At 41.9% G+C, this 23719-nt stretch overlaps 1 protein-coding gene and 1 non-coding gene across 2 annotated transcripts; one reads left to right on the plus strand and one right to left on the minus strand.

Moving 5' to 3' along the window:
• The first annotated feature begins 17244 nt into the window (after window positions 1-17244).
• On the plus strand, window positions 17245-17390 carry LOC147450998 (small nucleolar RNA snoR134). Its single transcript, XR_015189333.1, has one exon. It is a non-coding gene; the product is annotated as a small nucleolar RNA snoR134 (small nucleolar RNA).
• A 2455-nt stretch (window positions 17391-19845) lies between these two features.
• On the minus strand, window positions 19846-21804 carry LOC147450999 (uncharacterized). Its single transcript, XM_086520848.1, has 3 exons — window positions 21303-21804; window positions 20782-20940; window positions 19846-20198 (listed from the first exon to the last, which is right to left on the minus strand). The coding sequence occupies exons 1-3, from the start codon at window positions 21592-21594 to the stop codon at window positions 20056-20058; spliced, it is 594 nt and encodes a 197-aa protein (XP_086376974.1). The 5' UTR covers window positions 21595-21804; the 3' UTR covers window positions 19846-20055.
• Between the last annotated feature and the right edge of the window lie 1915 nt (window positions 21805-23719).

Here is a 23719-nt window from a genome sequence, read left to right on the forward strand (position 1 = left end):
GTAGGTCGAGCTCGCAAAACTAGTCCTACGCCCGCAACTGTAGGTATCGTTGTCGTCTAGACTCTCAACGGGGCCAACCGACCGGCACTGTCGTGCTACACTCGATTCCGACCTCGGTGCATGCGTCAGCGTCATAAGGAGCTCTCTCTCGGCTCTCTCACTCACGCTGCTCCTCTCATCATTCCCATCTCTCTCAAGATGCTCTCTCTCTCTCTCCTCTCTCTCTCTCTCCTCTCTCTCTCAGTCTCTCTCTCTTCTCTCTCTCTCTCTCTCTCTCTCTCTCTCTCTCTCTCGTACACAGTACAATCACTCACAGACAATGCTTTTTTTTAAAATGACAAAGGGTCCTTTTATTAAGGTCAAAAAGTGGTATAAATACCTTACAATCTCAAACCCTAATGTTCCAATTTAACCATCCACTCAATCTAAATGTCAAAACTGGGATACAATTTGGAAACTTCTGTAAGCCCCCATATTTACAAAGGTGAAATGTCGAGTTTTCTCAATAATGAATAATTACAAATAATAATAATCCGCCAAGTAGTCATTTTCTATAGGGTGTGTCCAGCTTCTAACACTCCCCCCCTCCTTCTTCATGTCGTCCCCGACATGGCTGTTGAGCTGCTTCTTCAGTGTAGGCTTTGTCTCATCTTGAGAAGTGACTCATATCTTGCATGCTGAGCTAGTAGCGTTGAGCCGAATATATCTGTGCTGATTGTGAAGAAGCCGATGTAGAAGGCTTCTTCAAAGGCCTGGAGGTGATAAGATGGCAAAAACATGATCCTTTGATACAATGCATGTATCACCTCGTGAGAAGGCTGACCAGACATCATATCGTATGCACATCTGTATGTATCTTGAAAGAAGAAGATATTGTCTGTTGCCTGGCATGGTTTGAATGTTTTGAACACTGCCAAAAGGGTTTTACAAATCTTTCTCATCATGATGCAAGATAGGTCAGGCGAGCCAATGAACAATTTGATGGCACCCGTTAGGGTTTTCACCATGTATTGCTCACTTATTCTCTCGCCTGCCTTCGAGCCCGGTAGCCTTGGGTAATTTAGCTAAGTAGGTTGGCTTCTCTGCAGCAACTCATGGGCTTTCATGTTCTCATTCTGGGTAGAGGGCAGAAACTGAGGTATCTCTGGTCACTTTAGGTGCCTCTTCCAGATGGATTAGATACTTTGGATACTTTGTCATCCATGCCTTTCTCCACGTGGGCTGAGAGTCGACTATCAACTTGACCCCCTCAGTTTGGAGATGTCTGCTTTGTACATTGGCACAGTTAGCTCCTCTCTGATCCGCTTGTTGATCGTGGCAGCTTCATTCATATTTCAGCAGAGGATATGGGAGAGAGGGATGTAGCCATTCACGTCAAAGGTTGCTGGCATCTATTTTCTGAATAGTCATTGATTTGAAGACCCTCTATTCCCATTCCAAGGCTTCTTTGGCTATGTCTCTGATTGCCGCTTCTATGGCCTTTTGTAGCTTCTCTTCTTCTTCTTGGGTCAGATCTTGTGGCTCTTGTGAGGGTCCCACAAGAATTTCCTCTTGCATGGTGGTGTCCACTGGATCTGCCACATTCTCTATTTCTATTCCCTCCATGGCTGCTGGCCCGGTGCCAAACTGCTGCTTTTGGTTTGTTGTTGGCCTATCAACTCTTCTATCTGCTTCTGAAATTTTTTCTTCTCTCTCTTCCACTTGCTCTCCCATGTTTACAAGGAGGTCGTTCAGATCGGAATTTATCTTTTCCGCCTCCTCGAGCTTTCTCTTGATGGCTTCTAGCTCATTTTTCATGGCCTTGTGCTCTTCTTCCAGTCGGTTCTGCATTACCAAAGAGCCCTGAGCCAGCATCAGACTTTGCCGCTTCTCCAGGGTTAATTCCTTTTGGAGCTCTTTCATTTGTTCTTCATACAAATCAGTCTCTGAAGTAGTGTGAGTCGAGCTAGTAGCTCTGACTCTGTAGGAGATGCCCGCAGCCTTTGGATGGTTTGATCTTTGACTTTAATCTGATCTTTAAGCTCTATTACCTCATCCTGGCTTGCCTCATGCTCTATCTCAGCCTTTTCCTTGGCATTTCTGAGTGTTTCCACTTCTTTGGATTCTTCAGCAAGTTGCAGGGTTAGGTTGTCCCTTTCCCTCTTTGCATCTGTCAATGACTTGCTGATTTTCTTATATTCTTCTTCATCTCTCTTTAAAGCTTGTTTTCTGTTGCTTGATTTCTCGTTCCATCTCCTGGAATCTTTGTAATGCCATGGCCCAAACTGCCTTGCAACTCTGCTTCTTCTCTATATGCTCTTGGCTTTGTAGTGTAGTGTCTACTTCAGCCTTGATCTGAACTTCAGTGTTTTTGAGATTAGCAATCTCATTTTCCGTGGCCATTGATTTTGCCATGAGCTCGGTTAGCTTGTGCATCACCACATCCCAGTCATCGGTAGGTAGCTGTAGGTCCGCTGTATCAGTGGCCATCTCTTTCAGTTCCACTAACCGCAGGCTTTGCATCTGTTCTTTAGGCCTTGTGCTTGCCAACTCAAAGGCCACTGTAGTTGCCTCTTCTCTTGAGTAACCCAAGCTAGTAGATCAAGAAATGTGCTAAATTTTTCTTTCCTCTGGCTCTGGCTGCTCATCTTTGGGCTCAGCTTCTTCTTTCAGCTCTTCTCTGGGCTCTTTTCTTGCTTAGAATCTTCGTGATCATCATATGTGTCCAGCTCCTCCTTTTGTTGGGTTTGTGGAGGGCTAAGAGGAGGAGTGGTGACGGCGGTGGGCTGGACTCCACCGGGCTTGACAGTGGAGTTGGTGGCTTCTTCTTGAAGTCTTGGTCCGCCTTGGTCTTTCGCTCTCTTTCTTGGCCTTCCTGCTCTTCTAGCAGTTGTCGTCATACTTCATCCACTTCTTCTTCTGTAAAAGGAACATTCGGAATATTTTCTGTTGTAGCATCCACGATCTCAAAGTTTTTGATGTAGTCTTCAAATCTATCTCTGTGCACCCTTCGGGATGATTCGGACATGGCTTCTAGTGAGGGATTCCACAGCTCGCTCATATCTCCTTTCAGTGCTCTTTCGGCTCTGAAGCTTTCCATCAATCTTTTGAGCCGTGCTGCTTTCTGTGACTTGGTTTCCTTGACCGGCACTTGTACACTTTCTTTCTTTTCCTTCTTCGGCTCTGGCGGCTCTTCTAGCATGGTTTCTAACCGGCTTCGCTTCAAACGTGTGGCTACTCTTGGTGCCTTGGGCGGTTCTTTTTCTTTATCTTCTTTCAGCCTTAGCCAATCATTCTGAGATGGAGGGTTAGGCCAGTTTCCTTTGGCGTGCAATGCCCCATAAACCACTTTTGTTATCATTTCACCCGGCACAATGTAGGTGGGATTCTTGTTGCCCATCTTCACCAGATTGTCATGGATATAAGCAGCATAATTTATCACCTTTGGCTGGCTCTTCTGCATAGCCCAGGTGAAGGTGGTAGCAATGGCTCCAGGCGGCATCCTGTACTTCTGTGGCCGCTTTGTACACATATGGAAGTACTGGTTGTAGAGCTAGCTCATGACAACCACTTTTGGGTTTGCAATGTCTTCAAAAGTGTAGTTGCTCTTCTTTTCAGAGTACACCTTGACTTCATCTCTTCTCTTGTCACACTATCTCCTTTGTTGGAGATGTCTAGTGCTGCTGCGCCACCCACTCTCTGTGATTACAATCATAGTACTGGCTTGCCCTGCAAATCAGTGACTCTGGCCACTCCATCTTCTTTGATAGTAGTTACAAAGTCCCACACTCTTTTGATGTCGATTCCTACTAGCAGAGCTTCAAAGTAGTTATGCAGATCTATCTTCTCTAGGTATTCTCCCATCTTGCTTCTGACAAACTCATTGAGCTCCCAAGGTAGCATGGGTAGCTCTATTGCATTTCCTTCAGTATCTTTGAACACGCCTTTGGTAGATCTTCAAATCATTGGACTCTAGCAATATCCTCCTAAATCCACGTGCTGGTTGGCTTCAGAGTTCCTTCTGGAATGACAAACGGCTCTACTTCTTCCAAGTAATCTTTTATTGTCATCCTCTTATTCTTTGCCGGTGATTTTGTGGCTGCCATGGATCCTGTTGCACTCAGTAGTCCGAAGTTAGCGTTTTTTCCATATCAGCTAAGAAACTGAGTTTTAACTATCCAAATGACTTGGAAATTGAAAATAAAGCTTAAAAGGAACTAGGGAAACTATGCATGTGCTCACAGTATCATTCTGGCCAAAATTTTTCATTTAGACATCCTACGTGTAGGATGTCTATTTCATGAGTTTTTGGTGAAACTTGGCATGCTGGTGGTCCTTGACCTGTTGAACATGGCTATGTGATTGGAATTAGGTTTGGGCATCAAAAAGTGCATTTCTGGGCAGATTTAGGCTTTAGGCTCACAAATTGGGTAGGATGTCCACAACAGGTGGCAAATGATATTCAAATGGGTTGAAATTTGATATATGAGCTTCTTGCACCATGGTAATGGCTCCCATGGGGTCATTTCTTGCACAGATGGTCAAAATCATGATGGAGACATCCTACACGTAGGATGTCTATTTCTTCAAAATACTTTGAAATTGGTTCTGTGGGTAGCTCTTGGCATGTGGAACATGGCCCTGCTCTTGGATTTTGGTTTGGACAAGAATTAATGTTGGTAAGAGCATGTGTAGTGTTTTTGGGCTCAAAAATTGCATCTTGGAGGTGTTGGGGGCCAAAAGTGATGGGAATGGCTTGAAACTTGATATATGAGGTGTTATAGAGATATCTGGAATTCAAAAATGTAAGCTGGGGGTCAAAAATGTCACTTAGACATCCCACGCGTAGGATGTCTATTTCATCATTTTCCACATGTGACCACACAGATATCTTGGCAATGTGCTCATGAATGTATTGTGCAAGTTTCATTTGATTTGGACAAGTTTTGTTAGATTTATGGCCCATTATTGCCTCTATGCCCTGACTTTACGTTTTTTGGTGCACATGAGGTCAATTTTTGTCCAAATGTGATGAAACTTGGTGGCTAGCTTGTACAGGCTATTTAGAAGCAGTGTGTGATGAGAGATGTTGGAGTTGGTGCCCAGAATTGGCCTTGAGACATCCTACGCGTAAGATGTCTCCTGATGAAAATTTCATGGTGAGTGCTACTGGTGCCTGCCCTGAGCCCCCCCTGAGTCTCTTTTAAGCATTATTTTCAACAAAAAAGTCAAATTGATAGAAGAAAACTCCCTATGTAGATTTTATAGCCTCCGAGCCGTCTTTTGACTTCTGGAGTGCTTTTCAGCGATGAAATTTCTCGATGTTGGTCTCCATAGCTTCCCGATCCCTTGGGGATCCTTGCCATATGATTTTTGTCGATTTTGGCTTCACCGGAGCTCCGTTTGGCAATTTGTCGCTCTCGAAGCACTCGTGGTTGCGTTTTCATGTCTTCGATGAGTTGTGGTGGTCTACCACCATAGGACTTGGTTGTTGATGGTCTAGGAAAGCCGCTCGTGAAGTTTGGTGGCAAACGGACATGCGGTTTGGCCGCGAGAGCTATTTGACGCTTTGTGTGTCTGGTGCCGTTTTTGAAGTTTAGTGCCGCTTCGGGTCACCGTATGGCTATGTGGTCTATATAGACTTGTCGAGCATGTCGAGATGCTCCTACCCATGAGTTTTGGTACCATTTGGGCGCCTTTCCGCCAATTTTCCATTTGGTGGCCTCTTGCGGGGCTCTAGGAATTAGGGTTTTTTTCTATGGTTTTCTCCTGCCTTTGGGCATCCAAAAGTGGTCTCCTATTCTAGGGTAAGCTGCTAATGAAGTGTCATTGCTTTTGGGTTAGCCGTTAGGTGGTCACTTCTACTTGTAGGTCTCTACCGCTCGCTTTCTGTGTGAACCCTACGCTAGTTTTCGCGACAAAACAACAAACATGCGTGAAAAGCTCAAGGTGGTGAGCCTACCTCTCATGTCTGGAGCCTGTCGAGTAGTCGTGCGCGTCGTAGAAGCTGCTGGAAGTTCCGTTCGCTCTAGGTGGCAGAAGCTCTCTCTCAAAAGTCAATAGTAGAAATGAGCTTAAAATGAAGTGAAAATTTCTTATAATAGGGGTCCCCGAACCACTTTCCATGAAATTTGATATGTAATCCCAACTTCTTGCGAGATGCGGTTTAGGCTCAAAAATTTCTTGATTTGGACTCCATTTGCCCAGTTTCCAAGAAATTTGACGTTTGGGTCAAAATCTGGCCAAAACATGCTTTCTGCTCCATTCACATAATTGCACCCCCACTGTACCATAGGTTGTCCTATAGTCGATGATCATCCCCATATTTTGTTTTTTTCATTATGACCGTTTTTCACCTGTTTTTTTGTATTTTTGAAGTTTTTCTGCCGAAAATTAGTAAAATTAAAAGGAAAATAGAAATTAAACCCAGAAAATCCCTAAAAATCATAATAAATCAAAACATCATCGCAAAACACTATAAACACTCACATGCAATTTTTATGGCCGGATTTCTCCGTTTTACCAATATTTTACCCAAAAAATGGCTCTTTTTACTTATATACACACATCTAGGGGCTTGATTTGGCATTTGGCCCCATATACTTGTAGATTCATGCTATATAAGGGCATATGTACTTAGGTTAGTTTAGAAAATTTGCAATCAAACGACAACCCTTAAAAATGGTCGAAAAACATGCCCTTTTTTGCTCTTTCTGCCATTGGGTCCACATTTGAGAATGCCTCCCCCCCTCCTAGCCGGAGTCCTCCGGACAACAAGGTGTCACCTCGGTGTATGTGCCGTGCATGGGTTCAAGATTGTGCTAATGCTTGGCCGTGTAATGTTGCCCTACATAATGCATACTCGGTGAATGCATGGAAAAATTAATGTTGTGCAAGAGGAGGGTATAAGCAATATGCTTATTGGCATTCGCCGGCGAGGTTTCCTGTTTGTTGTTGATTTGGTTGGCGTATTTTCTTTGCAAGTAAAAGTTGTAACTCTACCGCTCTTTGTTTGATCGTCTTTCTTGCGAAAGTCGCTTGGTGTTTCACTATTGTCGATATGGCCAAGGTTGTCTCCTTTGAGAGAATTATCGTGGCTGAATTGACCATAGTCTTTGTCTCTTTTGCTTTCCATTTGTAGCTTTGCTTTGGTGGTTTGTGTAGATTTATTGCTACTGCCGCGCGGTGGTCATTGTTTTGCTGCTGATTGGCACCCACATATATCGGTTTGCCGGTTTCATATGTAGTGTTTGTCTGCCTTCCAATGTTGCTTGTACTGAAGGGAGTTCCTTTTGCTTCGATTTTGGGATCCAAATGCGAGTCGCATTTAAGTTGTTGCTGAGCATTCTTTTGGGGATCCATATCTATTTTATACCCTTGGTTTTTGGTTGAACTGTGTGCTTTTGTTGAGTTCTTCTGTTGTATTGTTGTTTGTCTGCCATGTCACCTCTATCCTTCTGCACCCATACTTTTTTATTTCGTGTTGCTAACTTTAATCTTTTCACTGCGGTCGGTGTTGTTTTATGTTTGTAGTGAACATGGTTGGTAGTTCCCTGTTTGTTCTCCATGTTGTTCTTCAGTGGCACCCATCCTTTTGGCTCTTTATCCAGTAATTGTGTTGCTGCCATCGGGTTCTTCCGTGGTTGCTGAGCAAAGGCTATCACCTGTTGTTCTTGTGCATGCTGAATTTTTACTACATCCGCATTCCAATCTATCTGCACATTGTACTCTTTTTGCCAAGGTTGTCCCAACAACATGGGGTGTTGTGTGCTTTCATCCTCGACCACATAAAACTTGTGTGGGTAAATATATTGATGTACTGTACTTGTACATGCAATATAATCCAGCCCAATGTTTTCAGCGAATGTGATGTGCTACTTTCCAGCACTTGTGAGTAGGATGTAGTTGATGTTTGGGCTTGAGTTGTTTGTATAATCTGTAAGAGATTAGATTTGCTTGAGCTCTAGAATCAAGCAATGCCATCGATTCAACTTGATTGCTACCCACTTTGACTGCAATTATTGGATCCATTGTGTCTTCATCAAAATTCGTTAGTCGAATAGCATTTATTCGCAATGGTGATCCACATTGTTGTTGTTGTTGTAGAAGCAGTCTTTTTGCAATGCGTTCTTTTGCTTCTGCTTGAGATTCTTCTCGTACCCTTCATCCGTTGTTTTTCTTGATGGATTTGTTGAAGCATATCCTATGTTAGTGGTAAATAATATTTCTTTAATTGACACCCACTAATCCAATTTGGCATTTCTTCACCTGCTAATGTAGCAAGCTTGACAGCTCCACTTTGTGATAAGTCACTAATCACAAAGGGTCCCATCCCTCGCTTTTTAAGTTTCTTGGCATGTTGCTTCAAGGTATAAACAAGTACATAATCACCTGTTTTGAACTCTTTCGTGCGCACATGCTTGTCAAAAAACTCTTTTTGTCTTCTCTTTTTGTCTTCTCTTTTAGCATAGATCGAAGCTACAGCTCTCAAGCGAAGTTCATCTAGCTTTTCAAGATCATCTATTCTTAAAGAGAGCTCATGCCCTGTCTATTCTAGGCGTTTTGCTACTCGTAGAGTTGGAATTATAAACTCTATGGGTAATATAGCATTTAGACCAAGCACCATGTTGTACGGTGTCGTTCCTATTGATGTTTTATAAGCTACCCTGTATGCCCATAGTGTTGAGTGTAGCTGCTGATCCCAGTCTGTTCTTGATTCTGATACAATACTAGTCAAAACAGTGCACAGTGCTTTATTTGTCGCCTCAGCTTGTCCATTTGCCTGTGGATGATATGGAGCAGATTTTCTATGAATGACCATGAATTCCTCTAGCAGATATTCAATGACTTCATTAAGAAAATGTGTTCCTCGATCACTGACAATTTCTATTGGTAACCCGTATCGTACAAAGACATCTCATACAAAAATTGTGCAGTGGTTCGTGCATCTGCTTTTTGTGTTGCCTTAGCTTCTGCCCATTTTGTGAGATAGTCCGTAGCCACAATGATATATTGGGTATGGGTGCGATATGCAGGGGTGAAATAGGCCCCACAAAATCAATGCCCCATTTTGCAAATGCCCTTGCTCCCATCATTGGCCGTAGTGGCATCTCATCTCTCTTTATCGGCACCTTGGTGCGCTGACATGCGTCACAACGCTTTACAAACTCCTCAGTATCCATATGCAATGTAGGCCACCATATTCCTGCGGTTAAGACAATTTTTGACGTCTTATCGCCTGAAAAATGGCCTCCACTTATGCCTCCATGTGCGTGTTCTAGAATCAGCAGGTATTCACTTTCACTTGCATAGATTCTAAGTTGATTCTCCTTTCCTCGCTTATAGAGTTGTTCCCAATTAAATTATAGTCACGAGCCTCCAGCTCTATAGCCCTTTTCCGTGCTTTTGTTATGTTTTCAAGAAATGTCCTTGTGGTTAAGAAATCAATGATATATTGACTCCATACAGGTGCAATGTTTACCTGAAACAATGTCGCGTGATCCACTGGTTGTTTGACACTACATATAGTACAATTGTTAACATAAGCATGTGTGTCAACATACATAGTTGGCCAATAAACCCCTAATTGCTTCAGTCTCTGGTGTGTTTCATTGTTGAACAATGAAACGCACAATCCTGGACGTGTGCTTCTTCAAGATAACACTCGAATTCCTATGGATTTATATATAATTGTAGAATTTGGTCCGATCCTAGATGATACAGCCGTCCTGCAATCAACTGGAAGTTTTTTGTTTGTCGAATTGTTTGTTGTTTGGATCTGTCTTCCTTGTTATCAAACCTACCTCCAAAGGAAAGAATGCTAACAATTTCCTGAGACCATTTGGGTATCATTTCATAATTGAAAAGATACACATCAGGTATGTCATCATCTACTCCTTCAGGAGCTTCCCCGTTTTGCAGTCTTGAAAGAAGATCCGCCCGTAGATGTGTTTTACCTTTTTTGACTACCACTGTGAAGTCAAACTCTAGCAATATAATAAACCAGCGTACAATTCTTCCAGTATTGCATGGTTTATTTACCAGATATAAAAGATCTTGATGATCTTTGAAGAACACAAATTTATTTGCGAGCAAATAATGCCGAAATTTCTTTACAGCATAAATCATTCATAACCCCTCTCTTTCAGTGGTTGTGTAGTTCTTTTCTGCATTGTTTAATTGTCGGCTTGCATAACAAACTGGGAAATCCATTGTTCCGTCTCCAGGTTGAGCCAGAATACTCCCAATTGCATATGCAGATGCATCAATGTGAACATGAAATATCTTTTTCCAATCTGGTGCCTTAAGTACTGGTGTTGATACAAGGTTTTTCTTAAGCTTTTGGAATGAAGTTTCACACACCTCAGTCCATTCAAAACTGACTAACAAACGATATAGAGGTTGTGCAATGACTGCATACATATATATAAATCTTCGATAATATCCGCAGTGTCCCATGAAGGATTGCACTTGTTTCGCATTAGTAGGCCTGGGCAGGTCTACTATGACTTTGATTTTGTCTAGGTCAGTGGTTATGCCATTTCTTGAGACAATGTGTCCTAAGATGCGGCCTTGCCTAACCATAAAAATGCACTTTTCGGGTTAAGACAGATTCGATATGTTCTACACTTCTCAAATACCTTTTGTAAATGGTCAATATGTTCTTCTCGTAGAAGAGAGTGTACACAAAGATCATCCATGTATATTTCTAAGAATATTCTCAGGTTTTCTTTGAACGCATGCATCATTAACCTTTGAAAGGTAGCTGGTGCATTAGTTAAGCCAAATGGCATAACTCGATACGCATATATTCCCCATTCTGTGGCAAACGCTGTTTTGTGTTGATCCTCTATTGCAATTGCCAGTTGGTTATACCCTGACAACCCATCTAGAAAGGAATAAGCCCGTTTCCCGGCCACCCTCTCAAGTATATGTTCTGTGATCGGCAAGGGATAATTATCCCTTATCGTGGCTGCATTTACCTTTTTGAGGTTCACACACACTCAGCTTTCCGTTCTTTTTGGGGACAACCACAATGGGTGACACCCAATCTGTATGTTCGATTTCATAGATGAATTCGGCATCCATCAGCTTGTCAATCTCTTCTTTGATTCGTTTAGCAAATGTGTCATTATATGTGTAAGGGCGCTGTTTGCTAGGTTTGGCATCTGATTTCAAAGGAATTGTATGTTGGCATATCGATGGATCAACTCCTTTGAGGTCTTTGTAGGACCATGCAAACACATCTTTATACTTCTTGAGAAGTTGTGTTAAATATTCTTCTTCTTCAAGCCTTAAATCAGTTGCGATATAGATCGGCTGAGGCTTTTCACCTGGTTTAGCGAGGTCTATCCGTTTTGCATTTTTCGACCCATCGTAAGATTCTTGGTTTATCCTTTCCCTGACTGGTGGTGTCATTATGATTTTTATGTCCTGGATGGTGAATTTCCGATAGTGTGATGGTACATTCATGTTTCCTTTTTTTGACTCCTCCTTACCATCACTTTCTTCCTCAGTAGTCCGTACCTCTCGTAAAGACCGTTTTAGTTCTTGGTATTTCTTTTTACGCTCCAATTTGGTCCACTCTGGGTCTTTTGTTGTTTCTTGTTTTGATTTTTGAGATTTTTTAAATTTTGTTTCTGTTTTAGCTTTCCGTAATTGTTTTATTTCCTCTTTCGTCCGTTCCCTTCGAAGTCTCGAGAATCTTCCTGATATTTGGTCTTTTACACAATCCTCTGCCTTGACAAGCATTAGATAGTGAGTTTTATCTTTTATCCTCGGCATCAAGTTCTCTCTCATTTTGTTTTCTGCTCGTTTCTTCCTATACGGTTCCTGGTGTCTAGGGTGCTGATTAGCAAAATCATAAAACTTGTCATTCGTTGTTTTCTCCCCACGCTCGCTTGAGCTGTCTGAACACTCATTATCTGCATCGTTATTTACTTCCAGATGCTCAGATGAGTTATAAAACTCTTCTTGTTCTGGTGGTTCTACCATCTCATCTCCTCCTGGTATAAGGCTTACCATGTAATAGGGTAGCATATCATAGCCGTCCTTATCGCAAAATTTTGTCGTTGGACTATCTGTAATGGTACAAACATCCAATGTTGCTAGTATGTGTTCCCATTCTAGAGGTTCTAAGGCATCTTCAAGAAAAGGTTCCGATATATAATCCTTGTCCTCAATAGCTCTCTCTAAGACGCATTCCTCTCTTTTTAAGCTCCCACATCCATAGCTCTTTTTGTTGCCCTAACCATGCTGGGAGTTCTCACCCTGCCAATGTAGCAGAATCAAACTCTTCTACTGGTGTCTGGTTCACATCTTTGTAACTATGGTCTTTTAGGTGTATTTTGGTTGTAGTCTCTTGGTTGTAGTCTCGCCATGTCTAAGGTATATGTGGTCGTAACCCCAATCCTGGACCATCTTTAATTGTCTCATGAATGGGGTCAACACCGATCTCCGAGCGAGATTTCCTGAGCGATCCTAGTTTCCGAGCAGGTCTTGGCAGTGGATACTTGGCGGACGAACTAAAACTGGGAAATATCCTTAGACACCAATATGGTTTTTGACTCTTCTTGTCTATACATTCACGGTACTGGAATGAGATTCAATGACCAAAATGTCTATTATGGGGATAAAATCTATAGTGTGAAGGTTTACGAGGCTCCCATGAACAGGCACCTAGTCACGGTAGAAGACCATATCTCACTCTTTGAGGATACACTATTTGCAAAATATCAAGGAGACATAAACATGAGACAAGGCAACTACTATATATATATATATATATATATATATATATATATATATATATATATATATCATAGTAATTCTACTTTATGAGTTGCTAGAACAATATTACAATAAATTTGTTTCCTTCACAGTGTCAAAACAAAAAGTAAAAACATTGTTGGCAATATACTCCAAACTTCATAGCAAAATGTATGCTGTTTGATTTCATATTGCTATAGTTTTGATCCATTAGATAGTAGCGAAAGAGGCATCTCCGTACAAGATGTACAATATACACCAAAAAGTTTCTAATTGTTGCTTGGTCGTGATTTGCATCTCAAAAAGACCTAAGTGTAGTAAAAAGACTCAGCTGACTTTAATGCTCACACACGTGATTGTCAAATTGTGACATTACTGCGTCTGCCACTAAGAGCCTGAAATAATTCGACTTTTGTGAGAGCTGCCTGGTGAATGAACTCGTGAGATGATGAATCCAATCCCAATATTTCCAAATACACGTAGTACAAGTGTTTGCATGGCATGTATGTCAAGCGTTTGCTTTCTCTTTTCAGAATTCCCTCACACGTGCAACGAGGAAACTCGCTCAGAGTCACTGAGTAGTTGACACCTAATGCTCGCGAGCCTTCAGTACTTATGTAGAAAATATGAGACTCATTGCATAAAACAATGGCCTCATGAACCAATTGCACAAGGTTCTTCCTTTCTGAATGCTAACCTGGAACTCTTTGGTCAAATTTGCTCTCCACTTAACAAGCTTACCGTCTCTAAATTTTGGCCGAAAAGAACTAAGCTCTCGCAAAGAGCTCGATGTTGCATTTGTTGTAGTTGATCTGATTGATCTTTTACCTGATTCAAGTGAAAATCCATTTTCCTCAAGGATTTGTATCTCTTGTGGTTGCAACAAAGTTCCCTCATCCACTGGCCACACTCCTGGAGCAGGGCCAATCAAGCCAACAACATGGTCCTCATCAACCTCCCAAGAGTGTGTTGGGGATGAGTTACAAAACCAAATAAACCCACCCACAAGACCTCCAGGATACTTCCTTCGACCCCAAAAGCAAGGTGCAGGTACTCCATCTTTGCTATTATCAATCCATGCATTAATGTATGCTCCGCATCTTCCACTTTGCCCTGGTAATCATCCAAAACAAGTCATTTTCTTTCCTGGTTCGGTTCTTCTGATAGCCCACACTGTCTTTGGAATCCTCCTTTCCACATATTCTCCTTTTCTCTCACCTTCTGGTTTATTTTTGTAACTATGACCCTCAGTAATAGTTACAAATTCTGGCCTATGACTATCCTCTTCAAGGACCTCTCTTGGATCAACCTGCACGGTCGCTTTGCACGCACACTCCATTTACCCATTGCTGAATGTTGCATCTCTGGAGACGGAATCCCCATTTCAACCATAGATGAATGAGCAAGGTCTGCTAGTTTTCTATTCAATGTCCGGCTTGCATTTTGACTACTGAATCTCTCTGCCATATCTTGTATTCCAGGGCCTGTTCCAACATGAATACCTTTCAAGTATGCATTACACTTCACACTTTGCAAAATAGCCATCGACATGTCAAATCTTGTGGCCTAATAAAGGGATATCTGGCTTTTAAAACCAACTCCAACACGCATACTTGCATGTTTAGCCTCTGCTAGATTAGTAGTGGCCACAAAAACACCTGACTCATCTTGACTCACAAACCAAGATCCCTAGTGGAATGCTCTCACATCCCACCAAGCAAGCCAAGTTTCCAATGATGGTATCTCATCCTTGATTGCATGACCTACATGCCAAAATTTTCTAATTTCATTCTTGCAGTTGTCTGCAGCCACGTCAGATGGTGCATTTCGCCACTTTTGACACAAGGATTTATACTCCTCCTGAAATGAAGGACAGATACACTTGCGTGTGTGGTGAACCATGCTCTGCTCCCAATGGAAAGTACAACTCCTCTCTTTTTCAGGTACCTTTTTTTTTGCCCCACCAAAGTAAACTGCACGCATTGCAAGCCAATTTGCATTTGCCTCATCTACCATGAATCCACGAAACTCTGGTTTTTCAAAACCATTTTCATGAACCATAGAATGCAACATTTTCCAAAACTCAGTCTGAGCAAAGCGATCCTCGACCTTGAACTCACATGTGGCAATAGTCAAAAGAGAACGCACATAAGGGTCATATACATGTGCATACATTGTGGGCCAGCCAAAAACTCTATGTATGTGATCAAAATGAACCCACATTTCTTGCAAGTTTCCACCAGGTCTCATTCTATTAATCAAATCAAGTCCACTACAAGGTCCCCTAATTGACATTTTAAAAACATGTGGTTGATGTTTGTCACTTAACTGCCCTGGGAACAACACACTGTGTATGAAAGGGTAGCGGCAATGATTCTTCAAGTTTAACACAGCTTCAAGTCCCGTTGCAGTGATATTCTTCTCTCTTTTGGCATACTCTAAACATCTTCCTATCCTCCTTTTATTTGAGAGAGGAGTGGCATACTCAAGAATGTCTGCAAGTTCATCCTCTCCAATCTCTGAGTTCCCCTCTTGATTGTCTTTCATTAGCATGTCCAAAATAAGATCTTGAGTAACGGCACCCTCCAGTTGTTTTGGAGTAGTGAAAGGATTTAGCTTTGCACGTGCTGCAACCTTCTCCTCTATTTTTTTCTCAATGGCTCTGCTCACACCCTCTTCATAAGGGTGCTTATGATTACCCAGATGAATCGCACATCTTGTAGTGTTGAAATGATCTCTAGGCACACAATAGTAAATTATTGCATGACACAAATCCACACACTCAGGCGTTTGTGAGCAATGCTTGCAAACTATATTACCATGTTGAAGCCCTACAAGACCAACAGGACAACTTTTTTTCATTCTTCCTTTCCAGTGTGTTTCATTTTGATAATGTAGTCTTAAGTAGTGAGGACAATCAATATTGATGCACCGAAGGTGTCCAGGACAACGACTCAAGCACACAACACCATCAAAACAATCTGAGCTGCATGTGACGTACTCCATCCAAGAGTGACCATCACACTTCTGCTCCATTCCATGCATTGTTGACTTCTCTTCACAAGGCGGGAGCTCAAATGCAATGTACCCATCGTAAACTTTGGGCAGTTCTTCAACTTTAACAATCTTTGTAGCACTTTGCATAGCGACATGCAAGCTACTATTTAAGGGCAGCTGTTTAATCATATCAATGACACTGTGAGTTTTTGGTGTTTCAGTAGGAATGAACTCAACAAAAGTAGGAGTCTCATGTAGAGCAATATCAATAAAAATCTTATAGAATTGATGTATTTCTGCATCAAGAAGAAATCCTTCTTCACTAGTGGAGAGTAGAACAGTCTCAAACTTTAATTGTTCATGGCTTAAGTGACAAAGGCACCCCTTCTAAGTCAAAATACTCCTCAAGAAGATTTAGCTTGATTTCCACAAACCTGCTCTGAAAATCAACACTTAATTTCTGTCTTGGAGAAGGACCATAGATGATGATGAATCTACTCATGGTTGATATGGGCAAAAACAAGTAAAAACAAGATGATTGCAAAAACGGGCAAAAATTGGTAGGTGATAGGTGATTGTAGATACAGGCAGGCGATTGCAGAAACAGGTTCAAAAATAGGTGATTGCAGAACAAGCTGGTGATATGTCGAAATGGGGCGACAGTAAAAACAGTGCGTTGAACCAACTGAAGGGGAATTCTAGTGAAACCTTCATGAATGCACCTCTATTTTATGAATGATCACATAATTTTAAAAATTTGATGCACTAAATCTTGCCATCATAAAATAATGCTAAACAAAAGAAGGCTACGGACTAGATCTCTCTCTCTCTCTCTCTCTCTCTCTCTCTCTCTCTCTCTCTCTAGTTCTCCATCTCTCACTCTAGAAAAGGCCTGCCCATAAAGGTGGACTATTCCCAACAAAGGGAGGAGAGAGAAAAGAGAGTGGGAAATCTTCACATAATGAAATTACAGAGGGACTAATATTGATTTGAATACCTTATACAAATTAGAGACTTGAAAAACACTCAAAAAATAACAATCTAAATGTGGTACGCCTGCTTAGAAAATTCTCATTGCAAGGCCCTCTCTCAAGAACAGAGTGAAGATGAACAAATCGAAAAAAACGGCAAAGCCTCAGAGGTACATATCTCTTCTCCACAGAGGTTCCATTGGCTGCGTCATGCTCAAAAAAACACCTCAAAAGCAGGCTGCGCCGGCGTGCCCTTCTTTTGGGGTGTTTTTTGACATTTTGTTTTCCTTTTGGGTTGCGCATCTGCAAGTATTTCTTAATGCGAAACTTGAGCAGTTCAATTTTCAGTGTTTGAGTTCGATCGATTCAAGCTAGAGACAGCGTTTGGTTCAGATTTTCAAATTTGCATTGCAAAAATTTGGCCTGATGCTATACTGAGAGAGAGAGAGAGAGAGAGAGAGAGAGAGAGAGAGAGAGAGAGAGAGAGAGAGAGAGAGAGAGAGAGAGAGAGAGAGAGAGAGAGAGAGAGATGCACAGTTAGTAACCCCGGGCTTCCCTTATCTGACCAAGAAAGGAAGGTTCGGCCCTGTGATCGTGCTACAGAATGGGCTCCGTGTTGCAACCATTTTTCCGTTTCCTCATAGAAATGGTTGTGTCAAAGAGGGCTCTACATTTATAACTAAGGTTAATTTCCAATTCGCAAGTAGTGATTGGAAAATGCAACAATTGTCGATTTTGGCTCTCAAAATAATTGTTTCCAGAACAATGCCTGGTCTTGTCAGATAATGCATATCGGACATGTAAAGTGGGTGTGAGTCTCATTATTAAAAAATGAAGTGTTTTCAAGTGAGGCACTCATTGTAGCAATGAAACGTGACCTCTTATCTCTGCACGACTTTTATGTTCTGAGCATGGTTATTGTAGGGAATACATTGGATCGTGTGGAGAATGAACTTCGTTGAGCATGGCACAATCGAATTTGAATAGTTTAAGTTTGGCTCAATGCCGAGCATCGATGGAAGTAGTCTTTTTTGTTGGCATATTTCTTGCATGCTCTCATATCTTTGGGAGAAGATTACTGTTGTTGCTTGGTACATGGATGACCAGATTTGTCTAGCTTATTTTGGCTCAATCAGGGGGTTGTTGCGTGTTTGCGATTGTGACTTTGAGGAATGATGTTGTGCAAGGCCATAAGACATGACTTTAGTTGAGTTTATGGTCCAAGCTTAGTTTGAAGATCGTTTGTTTGTAGATCGTTTGCAGATCGTTTGCTTGTAGATGATCTATTGGGGGATTTATTGTAGGTCGATCACTTATTTGCTCTGGAATGGTGAGACTTGGCTCATTGTGCTTTTCTTTAAGAGTGAATGTGGGCTACGGACGAGGGGGGAGCCTAGGTAAGTAGTACATGCAAGGAAAGCGTCATGCAGAAGCCGTGGCAGAGGACAGCTTCCATAGTGACAATGAGTTCCATGAATGAGAAGACCTTTTTGTTATAAAACTGCTCTCCTACTTATACAATACCTAAGCAGGGACTTGGTGTATGGGTGAGAAGATTTTGAAAATGGAAAATCAGGGCAGGTCATATCAAACTGGACAAAATATAATTGTTTTTTATTGTCCAGGATGTCTGTTGACAATGTTTTTCTGGATTGGGAGGGTTTTAGGTGGGAAGTTGGTGTGATCAAGAATGGGGAGGCAAATTTTAGATTTTGGATTGTCTGTTCGAACTTTGCACCTTCTGATCAATCAGATCCTGTTTTGAGTGATCATCGTTTGTCTCTCTATTGATAGAGATATATTGTAGGCATTTTAAGGGCGACCTGATGTTGGATGAAGGTAAACAATTGTTGAAAACCCAGATTAGGACGGCCAAGTAGCTTTGCGTTGTCCGTAACTAGACATATGAGTAATTCTTGAGATTGTTGTTGTTTTTGCTTTTATTAGGCAAAGTGAGGATGCATGTGTAACAGCAGTGTTGTACAAATCGGGTAAGAGGAAGGCCCTTGAAGACCTGGGCTATTTCATTGTGGGCAATGTGGGCGACCAGTGGAGTGATCTTTCGGGATACTCGGTGGGGAGAAAATACGCACTTATCTCCTTGTACTCTCTTTAGCACATGCGCACAGACATGCGCACAGATTGTTAATACAAACATTAGAATCTACTGCAGGAGAGGCTAATTGAAATGGTAGCTCCATTCAAGTGTTGCCTCATGTGAGTGTTTTGGCCTGCATAATGTCTTGGCTCACGTGTGTATTAGCCTGCAAAATGCAAAAAAAATGCCTCAAAAGCAAGGTGCGCCGGCGCGGCCTGCTTTTGGGGTGTTTTTTTGCATTTTATTTTTTTATACAAGCTGTTTTTTCAATCGAGGTGAGAGGTTGTTCAGGCCCTCCCATTATTTACACTTGCATTTGCTTAGTGGAATTTCCCCCGCTAATACCCTTCAAAGAACCACTCAGATTGGCCAGCACTTGCTAGGAAAGACTGCTGCTCTCCATACTCTTTGAAGAAGAGACTTGACCCACGATTGCATTCTGGACAATCGGCCTTGAATTCCTCGTCCCAATTTTGAGACAATTTTAGAGTCTTGCCAAGACGCTTAAAAATCTTAGTATCTTCAAGACAATACATTCATGTAAACTAGAGGGAATCTTGAGCTGGGTTTTGGACTTCTACATGTGCACATATTACATCTTAGATGTTCTCTTGTTTACAACCAGGTAGCTCAATCCTAAAGCTACACATTTCAATCTGCAATTTCCATGGCACAAGAAGATGTACTAGCAATAAGTATGAGATGGGTACAAATGTGTTGCATCTTACAAACTCTTTACTTGTAAACAAGATAGTGAAATCCTAAGGCTACATCATTCCAATTTTCAATTTTAATGGCACAAGAAGATGCTCATGCAACAAGGAAGTGAGAAAACAAATCTCAAGGCTCACATTTAAACATACAAAAAGCCAAGAAGGTGAGTTTCAATATCAAGGACTTGAAACAAGTTGCTTAGACCAATTTGTGGAAAAGGTTCAACATATGGAATAGATACCATGCTAGAGGAGAGAAATTGTTTTTTTTTTAAACTCTTATATCCCAATTCTTACACTTGAAAGTCAACAAACAAGCTGATGGAGATCAACTTACAATATCTTGGAGTTCGAAGTAGTCCAAAAAATCCATACACCTAAGATATAAGGCACCCAATTATCACATTTAAAATGGATCCATCTGATTTGTTTGGGTGAAAACATAGCAACTTGTAGCTGTGCTTGAACTAGGCAAGAGAGAACTAGACAACTCGAACTTGACGTTCAGCTCTAAAGCCAAGACGTCGCACTAAAACAATTCGAACTTAATGTTGAGCTCTAAATCCCAGAAAGTGCATTGAAAACAACTAGAAGGTGAGTTAAGCTCAATGCCAAGACGTAGTGTTGAGAGCAAATCAAACTTGAGGTTGAGCTCGAAAGCCAAGAAGTCACCTGGTAAAACAAACTGAACTTGAGATTGAGCTCTAAAAACAAGAAGTCACGCTGAAAAGAAATGGCAAGAACACATGTAGAAAACAAAGTCTAAGACCACATTTAAAACATTCATTCAAAACCATGAGTGAGACAAAACCAAGCTGCTCATATTGACGATCCGTCAAGTGTGCCGCCTATGTATGGAAGAAGAATGAGAACTGCAAGACGGCTCTGAGGCGGTTTCAACATGGGTAGGTTTTGTAGAGAGTGGACATAGCACAATAGATCCAAGGGTGATATGGGATGTGGTGGCAACTGGGTGGCCAACAATACAACCAATGCTCTAACATTAGGCTTGATGTTACTTCAAATCGAAAAGCCAACTCAATCTAACATTAGGCTTGATGTTACTTCCAATAGAAAAGCCAACTCGAACTTGAGGTCAAGGCTAGATTATACAAACCAAAAAACTTGAGGTCGAGGCTAGATCGTTTTCACCACAAAAACCAACTTTGCCTTTAAGCTCCACCCCTAGATGAAAAGATCGCCCATACACATTTTGTAAAGCTGTCACATTTAATGCATATACTTGTCAACTTACTCAAAAGAAGCGTCTGCATTTGACGATCCGTCAAGTTCACCGTTAATGCTGCCGCCATCACGTCTCCTGCTTCGTTTCTGAGTAGCCTCCCTCTTGGTCTATGAGGAGCCTCCTTAACCTGTGGGAGCCTGCGCCGGGGACATTCTACCCGCGAGTAAACTGCTCAAAACCCTCTGGAGGTAGTCACCCTTTAGTTAAAAACCCAGCTCGTCGACCTTGTTGAGGCAGTCAAAGAGGGCGGAGATGTTGAGAGCCTACACCGGGGGCATTCTACCTGCAGGTAAACTGTCTCAAGGTCGAGCTTAGAACCCTCTGGAGGCAGTCAACCGTGAGCTCAAAACCCTGCTCGTCGACCTTGTCGAGGGGGGCTGCTTTTGAGCCGCCATAGCCAGCCTTTGAGTATCATTCTTGCTCTCCTGCCTGGTTATCCCGAGAGAGCTCAGAACCCTGTTTGTTGACCTTGTTGCCGTAGTCAAAGAGGGCGGAGATGTGAGGCTAGCTTTGGTGATGGCTTCCTGTACCTTGCCCATGCTTTTGAGCTGATCGCCTATGGCGAAGAAGGTAGCAGCAGAGGCGAACATGGAGAAGGAGGCCGGCACCAGGCAAGGGAGCCGCCATAGCCAGCCTTTGAGTATCATTCTTGATCTCCTGCTTGGTTATCCCGAGAGAGCTCAGAACCCTGTTTGTTGACCTTGTTGCGGCAGTCAAAGAGGGCGGAGATGTGAGGCTAGCTTTGGTGATGGCTTCTTGTACCTTGCCCATGCTTTTGAGCTGATCAACTATGGCAAAGAAGGTAGCAGCAGAGGCGAACATGGAGAGGGAGGCCGGCACCAGGCAAGGGAGCAGATGAGGAGGTTGCTTTGGGAGATGGCGGTGAAGTTGACACCGTGGAACTATATCGTGTACAATGACAACCGTGACATTTTATTAGAATAACATAACATTTATAAAATGTTATGCAGAGAAACTACTAGTTTTGGACATATTACAGAGCTTTCGCATTGCCTGTACAACTGGTATCCCACCATTGCTAGATGCTAATTCAGCTCGGAGGAAGGGAAGACGACACAACTCCAAAACCTTTCCTAGACTCACTGATGCAGGCATAGAGGCATTTGTGCAGAATGCACTCATGCCTACTATTACGGTCTTTCAGATTGACTTGTCGAGGCTAGCAAAATGAGGGCATCTTGATCAGGTCATCAGTCAAGAAGCTCAGATTGAACGTGCAGTCCAGATTTTGGGTCGTCAAAGCAAGAACAATCCATGCCTAGTGGGAGAGCTAGGCTAGGATGGGCAAGATTGCCATTGCAGAGGGGATGCGCAGAGGATCGTAAGAGGACTCCACTCTATTTTCTATTCATGGTGTTTTGCACTAAGATGGGGTGTAGGCTCGAACTTAAGTTTGAGCTTCCACCTCATCTTGGTGCATAACACGATCTCAGTGTAGGCTCGAACTCCTCCACCCCACCTTGGTGCATAACACCATGAGTAGGTAGCCTAGTGGAGGCTTGCAGGCTCGAACTTAAGTTCGAGCCTCCACCCCATCTTGGTGCATAACACCATGAGTAGGTAGTCTGGTGGAGGGTTGAACTTAAGTTCTAGCCTACCTCCAACATTGATACAATGAGCTCGACCTTCATGTTTGAGCCCCCACCCCACCTAGGTGAAGGATGAGCCCATTTCTTTCTCATGTTATTTTCCACTAGGGTGGGGTACAATCTTGATTGAGCATTCACCCTACCCAAATGGAAGTCCACGCACTGCTTGCTCCACGCGTTTTGCACCAATTTTGTATTAAGATGGGATTTAGGTTTAATCTTAAGCTAGAGCTTCCAACTAGCTTGGTGTCGAGAATCAATATGCTACAACTTAAGTGATCCTTCAAGGTTGAGCTTTCTCTCAGTATTTTTTTGGCACACATAGAGAAGTATTTTTTTGGCACACATAGAGAGAAGGGTTTCATTACCTTTAACTCACAATTCAAGGTGCTTCCCATAATTACCTCATATCTTGATAATGATGAAGAGTCCAATCTTTTTGGGATGAGATTAAAATACACCCTATGATATGTCATAAAAGTAGTGTGGTCTTCTATCTAAAGAAAATACACCATATTACATATAATCAATACAACCATAGTCTCAAAAATTTGAAGTCTCTCATTTTTTTCCAAATTCCCTTCATCTTTAATTTTAGGACGAATTTCATTTTATTTTTCTTGGAGTTCTTCAAACTTTTGAAATTCTCTGTATCTACGTTATAAGTCATGAGACTCAAATACACTCTATGGTCTGTCATCAAAGCCTTATAGTCTTTTATCTAAACAAAATTATACACCATATTACATACAATAAATATTGTCATAGTGGCAGGCTATTTGTCAAAAGCTAGGCACAAATTGTGTTTCATGTTCTTGAAATTTCTCATTTTTGTCTCATTCTTGAACTTCTTGTAGGACCAATTTTGTTTTATTCTCTTGAAACTCTTCAAGATTCTCCTTATCTTGTAGTGCCTATTTTACAACTTTTCCGTCAAAGCATGCTGCTTATTGCTTAAAAAAAGATAATTAGGCTATTACTAGTCAAATGCTTCTTATTAGAGTAGACCAAATTTAACTACGATTGCAAACCCCAATTTAAAATTGGGACTTGAATAAATCCCAAAATTCCTAAATTGGACTTTGTTGGGTTGAATTCTGGAGGACTTGCTTTGTTGGATTGCCCCCAAAACTCCTAGCATTGGAGGGACCCTTACAGAATCATCCTCCAATGTAAAGGTGGTTATTGACTTAGAATCGCTCCCCTGTTCGACCTCGTTTTGACTCTCCCTCTCTTCCATGATCTCCTCTATTTGACTTGCAATCTTCATCAAGGTCATGTACATTGCAGTGTTCAAAATAGGGTATTGCTGCCAATAAATGCAAAGAAGATGCTTT

This window comes from Adiantum capillus-veneris, chromosome 9, assembly GCF_014529385.1.
Source record: "Adiantum capillus-veneris isolate H3 chromosome 9, ASM1452938v2, whole genome shotgun sequence".
NCBI classification, from domain to species: domain Eukaryota; kingdom Viridiplantae; phylum Streptophyta; class Polypodiopsida; order Polypodiales; family Pteridaceae; genus Adiantum; species Adiantum capillus-veneris.

Coding starts and splice junctions, on each gene's coding strand:
- LOC147450999 (XM_086520848.1), bottom strand. CDS start 21,594: ATGTTCGCCTCTGCTGCTACCTTCTTTGCCATAGTTGATCAGCTCAAA. Junction 20,941..21,302: donor AGCTCAAAAGCATGGGCAAG/GTACAGGAAGCC, acceptor GGTTTTGAGCAG/TTTACTCGCGGGTAGAATGT. Junction 20,199..20,781: donor AATGCAGACGCTTCTTTTGA/GTAAGTTGACAA, acceptor TTGTTTTACCAG/GTGACTTCTTGGCTTTCGAG.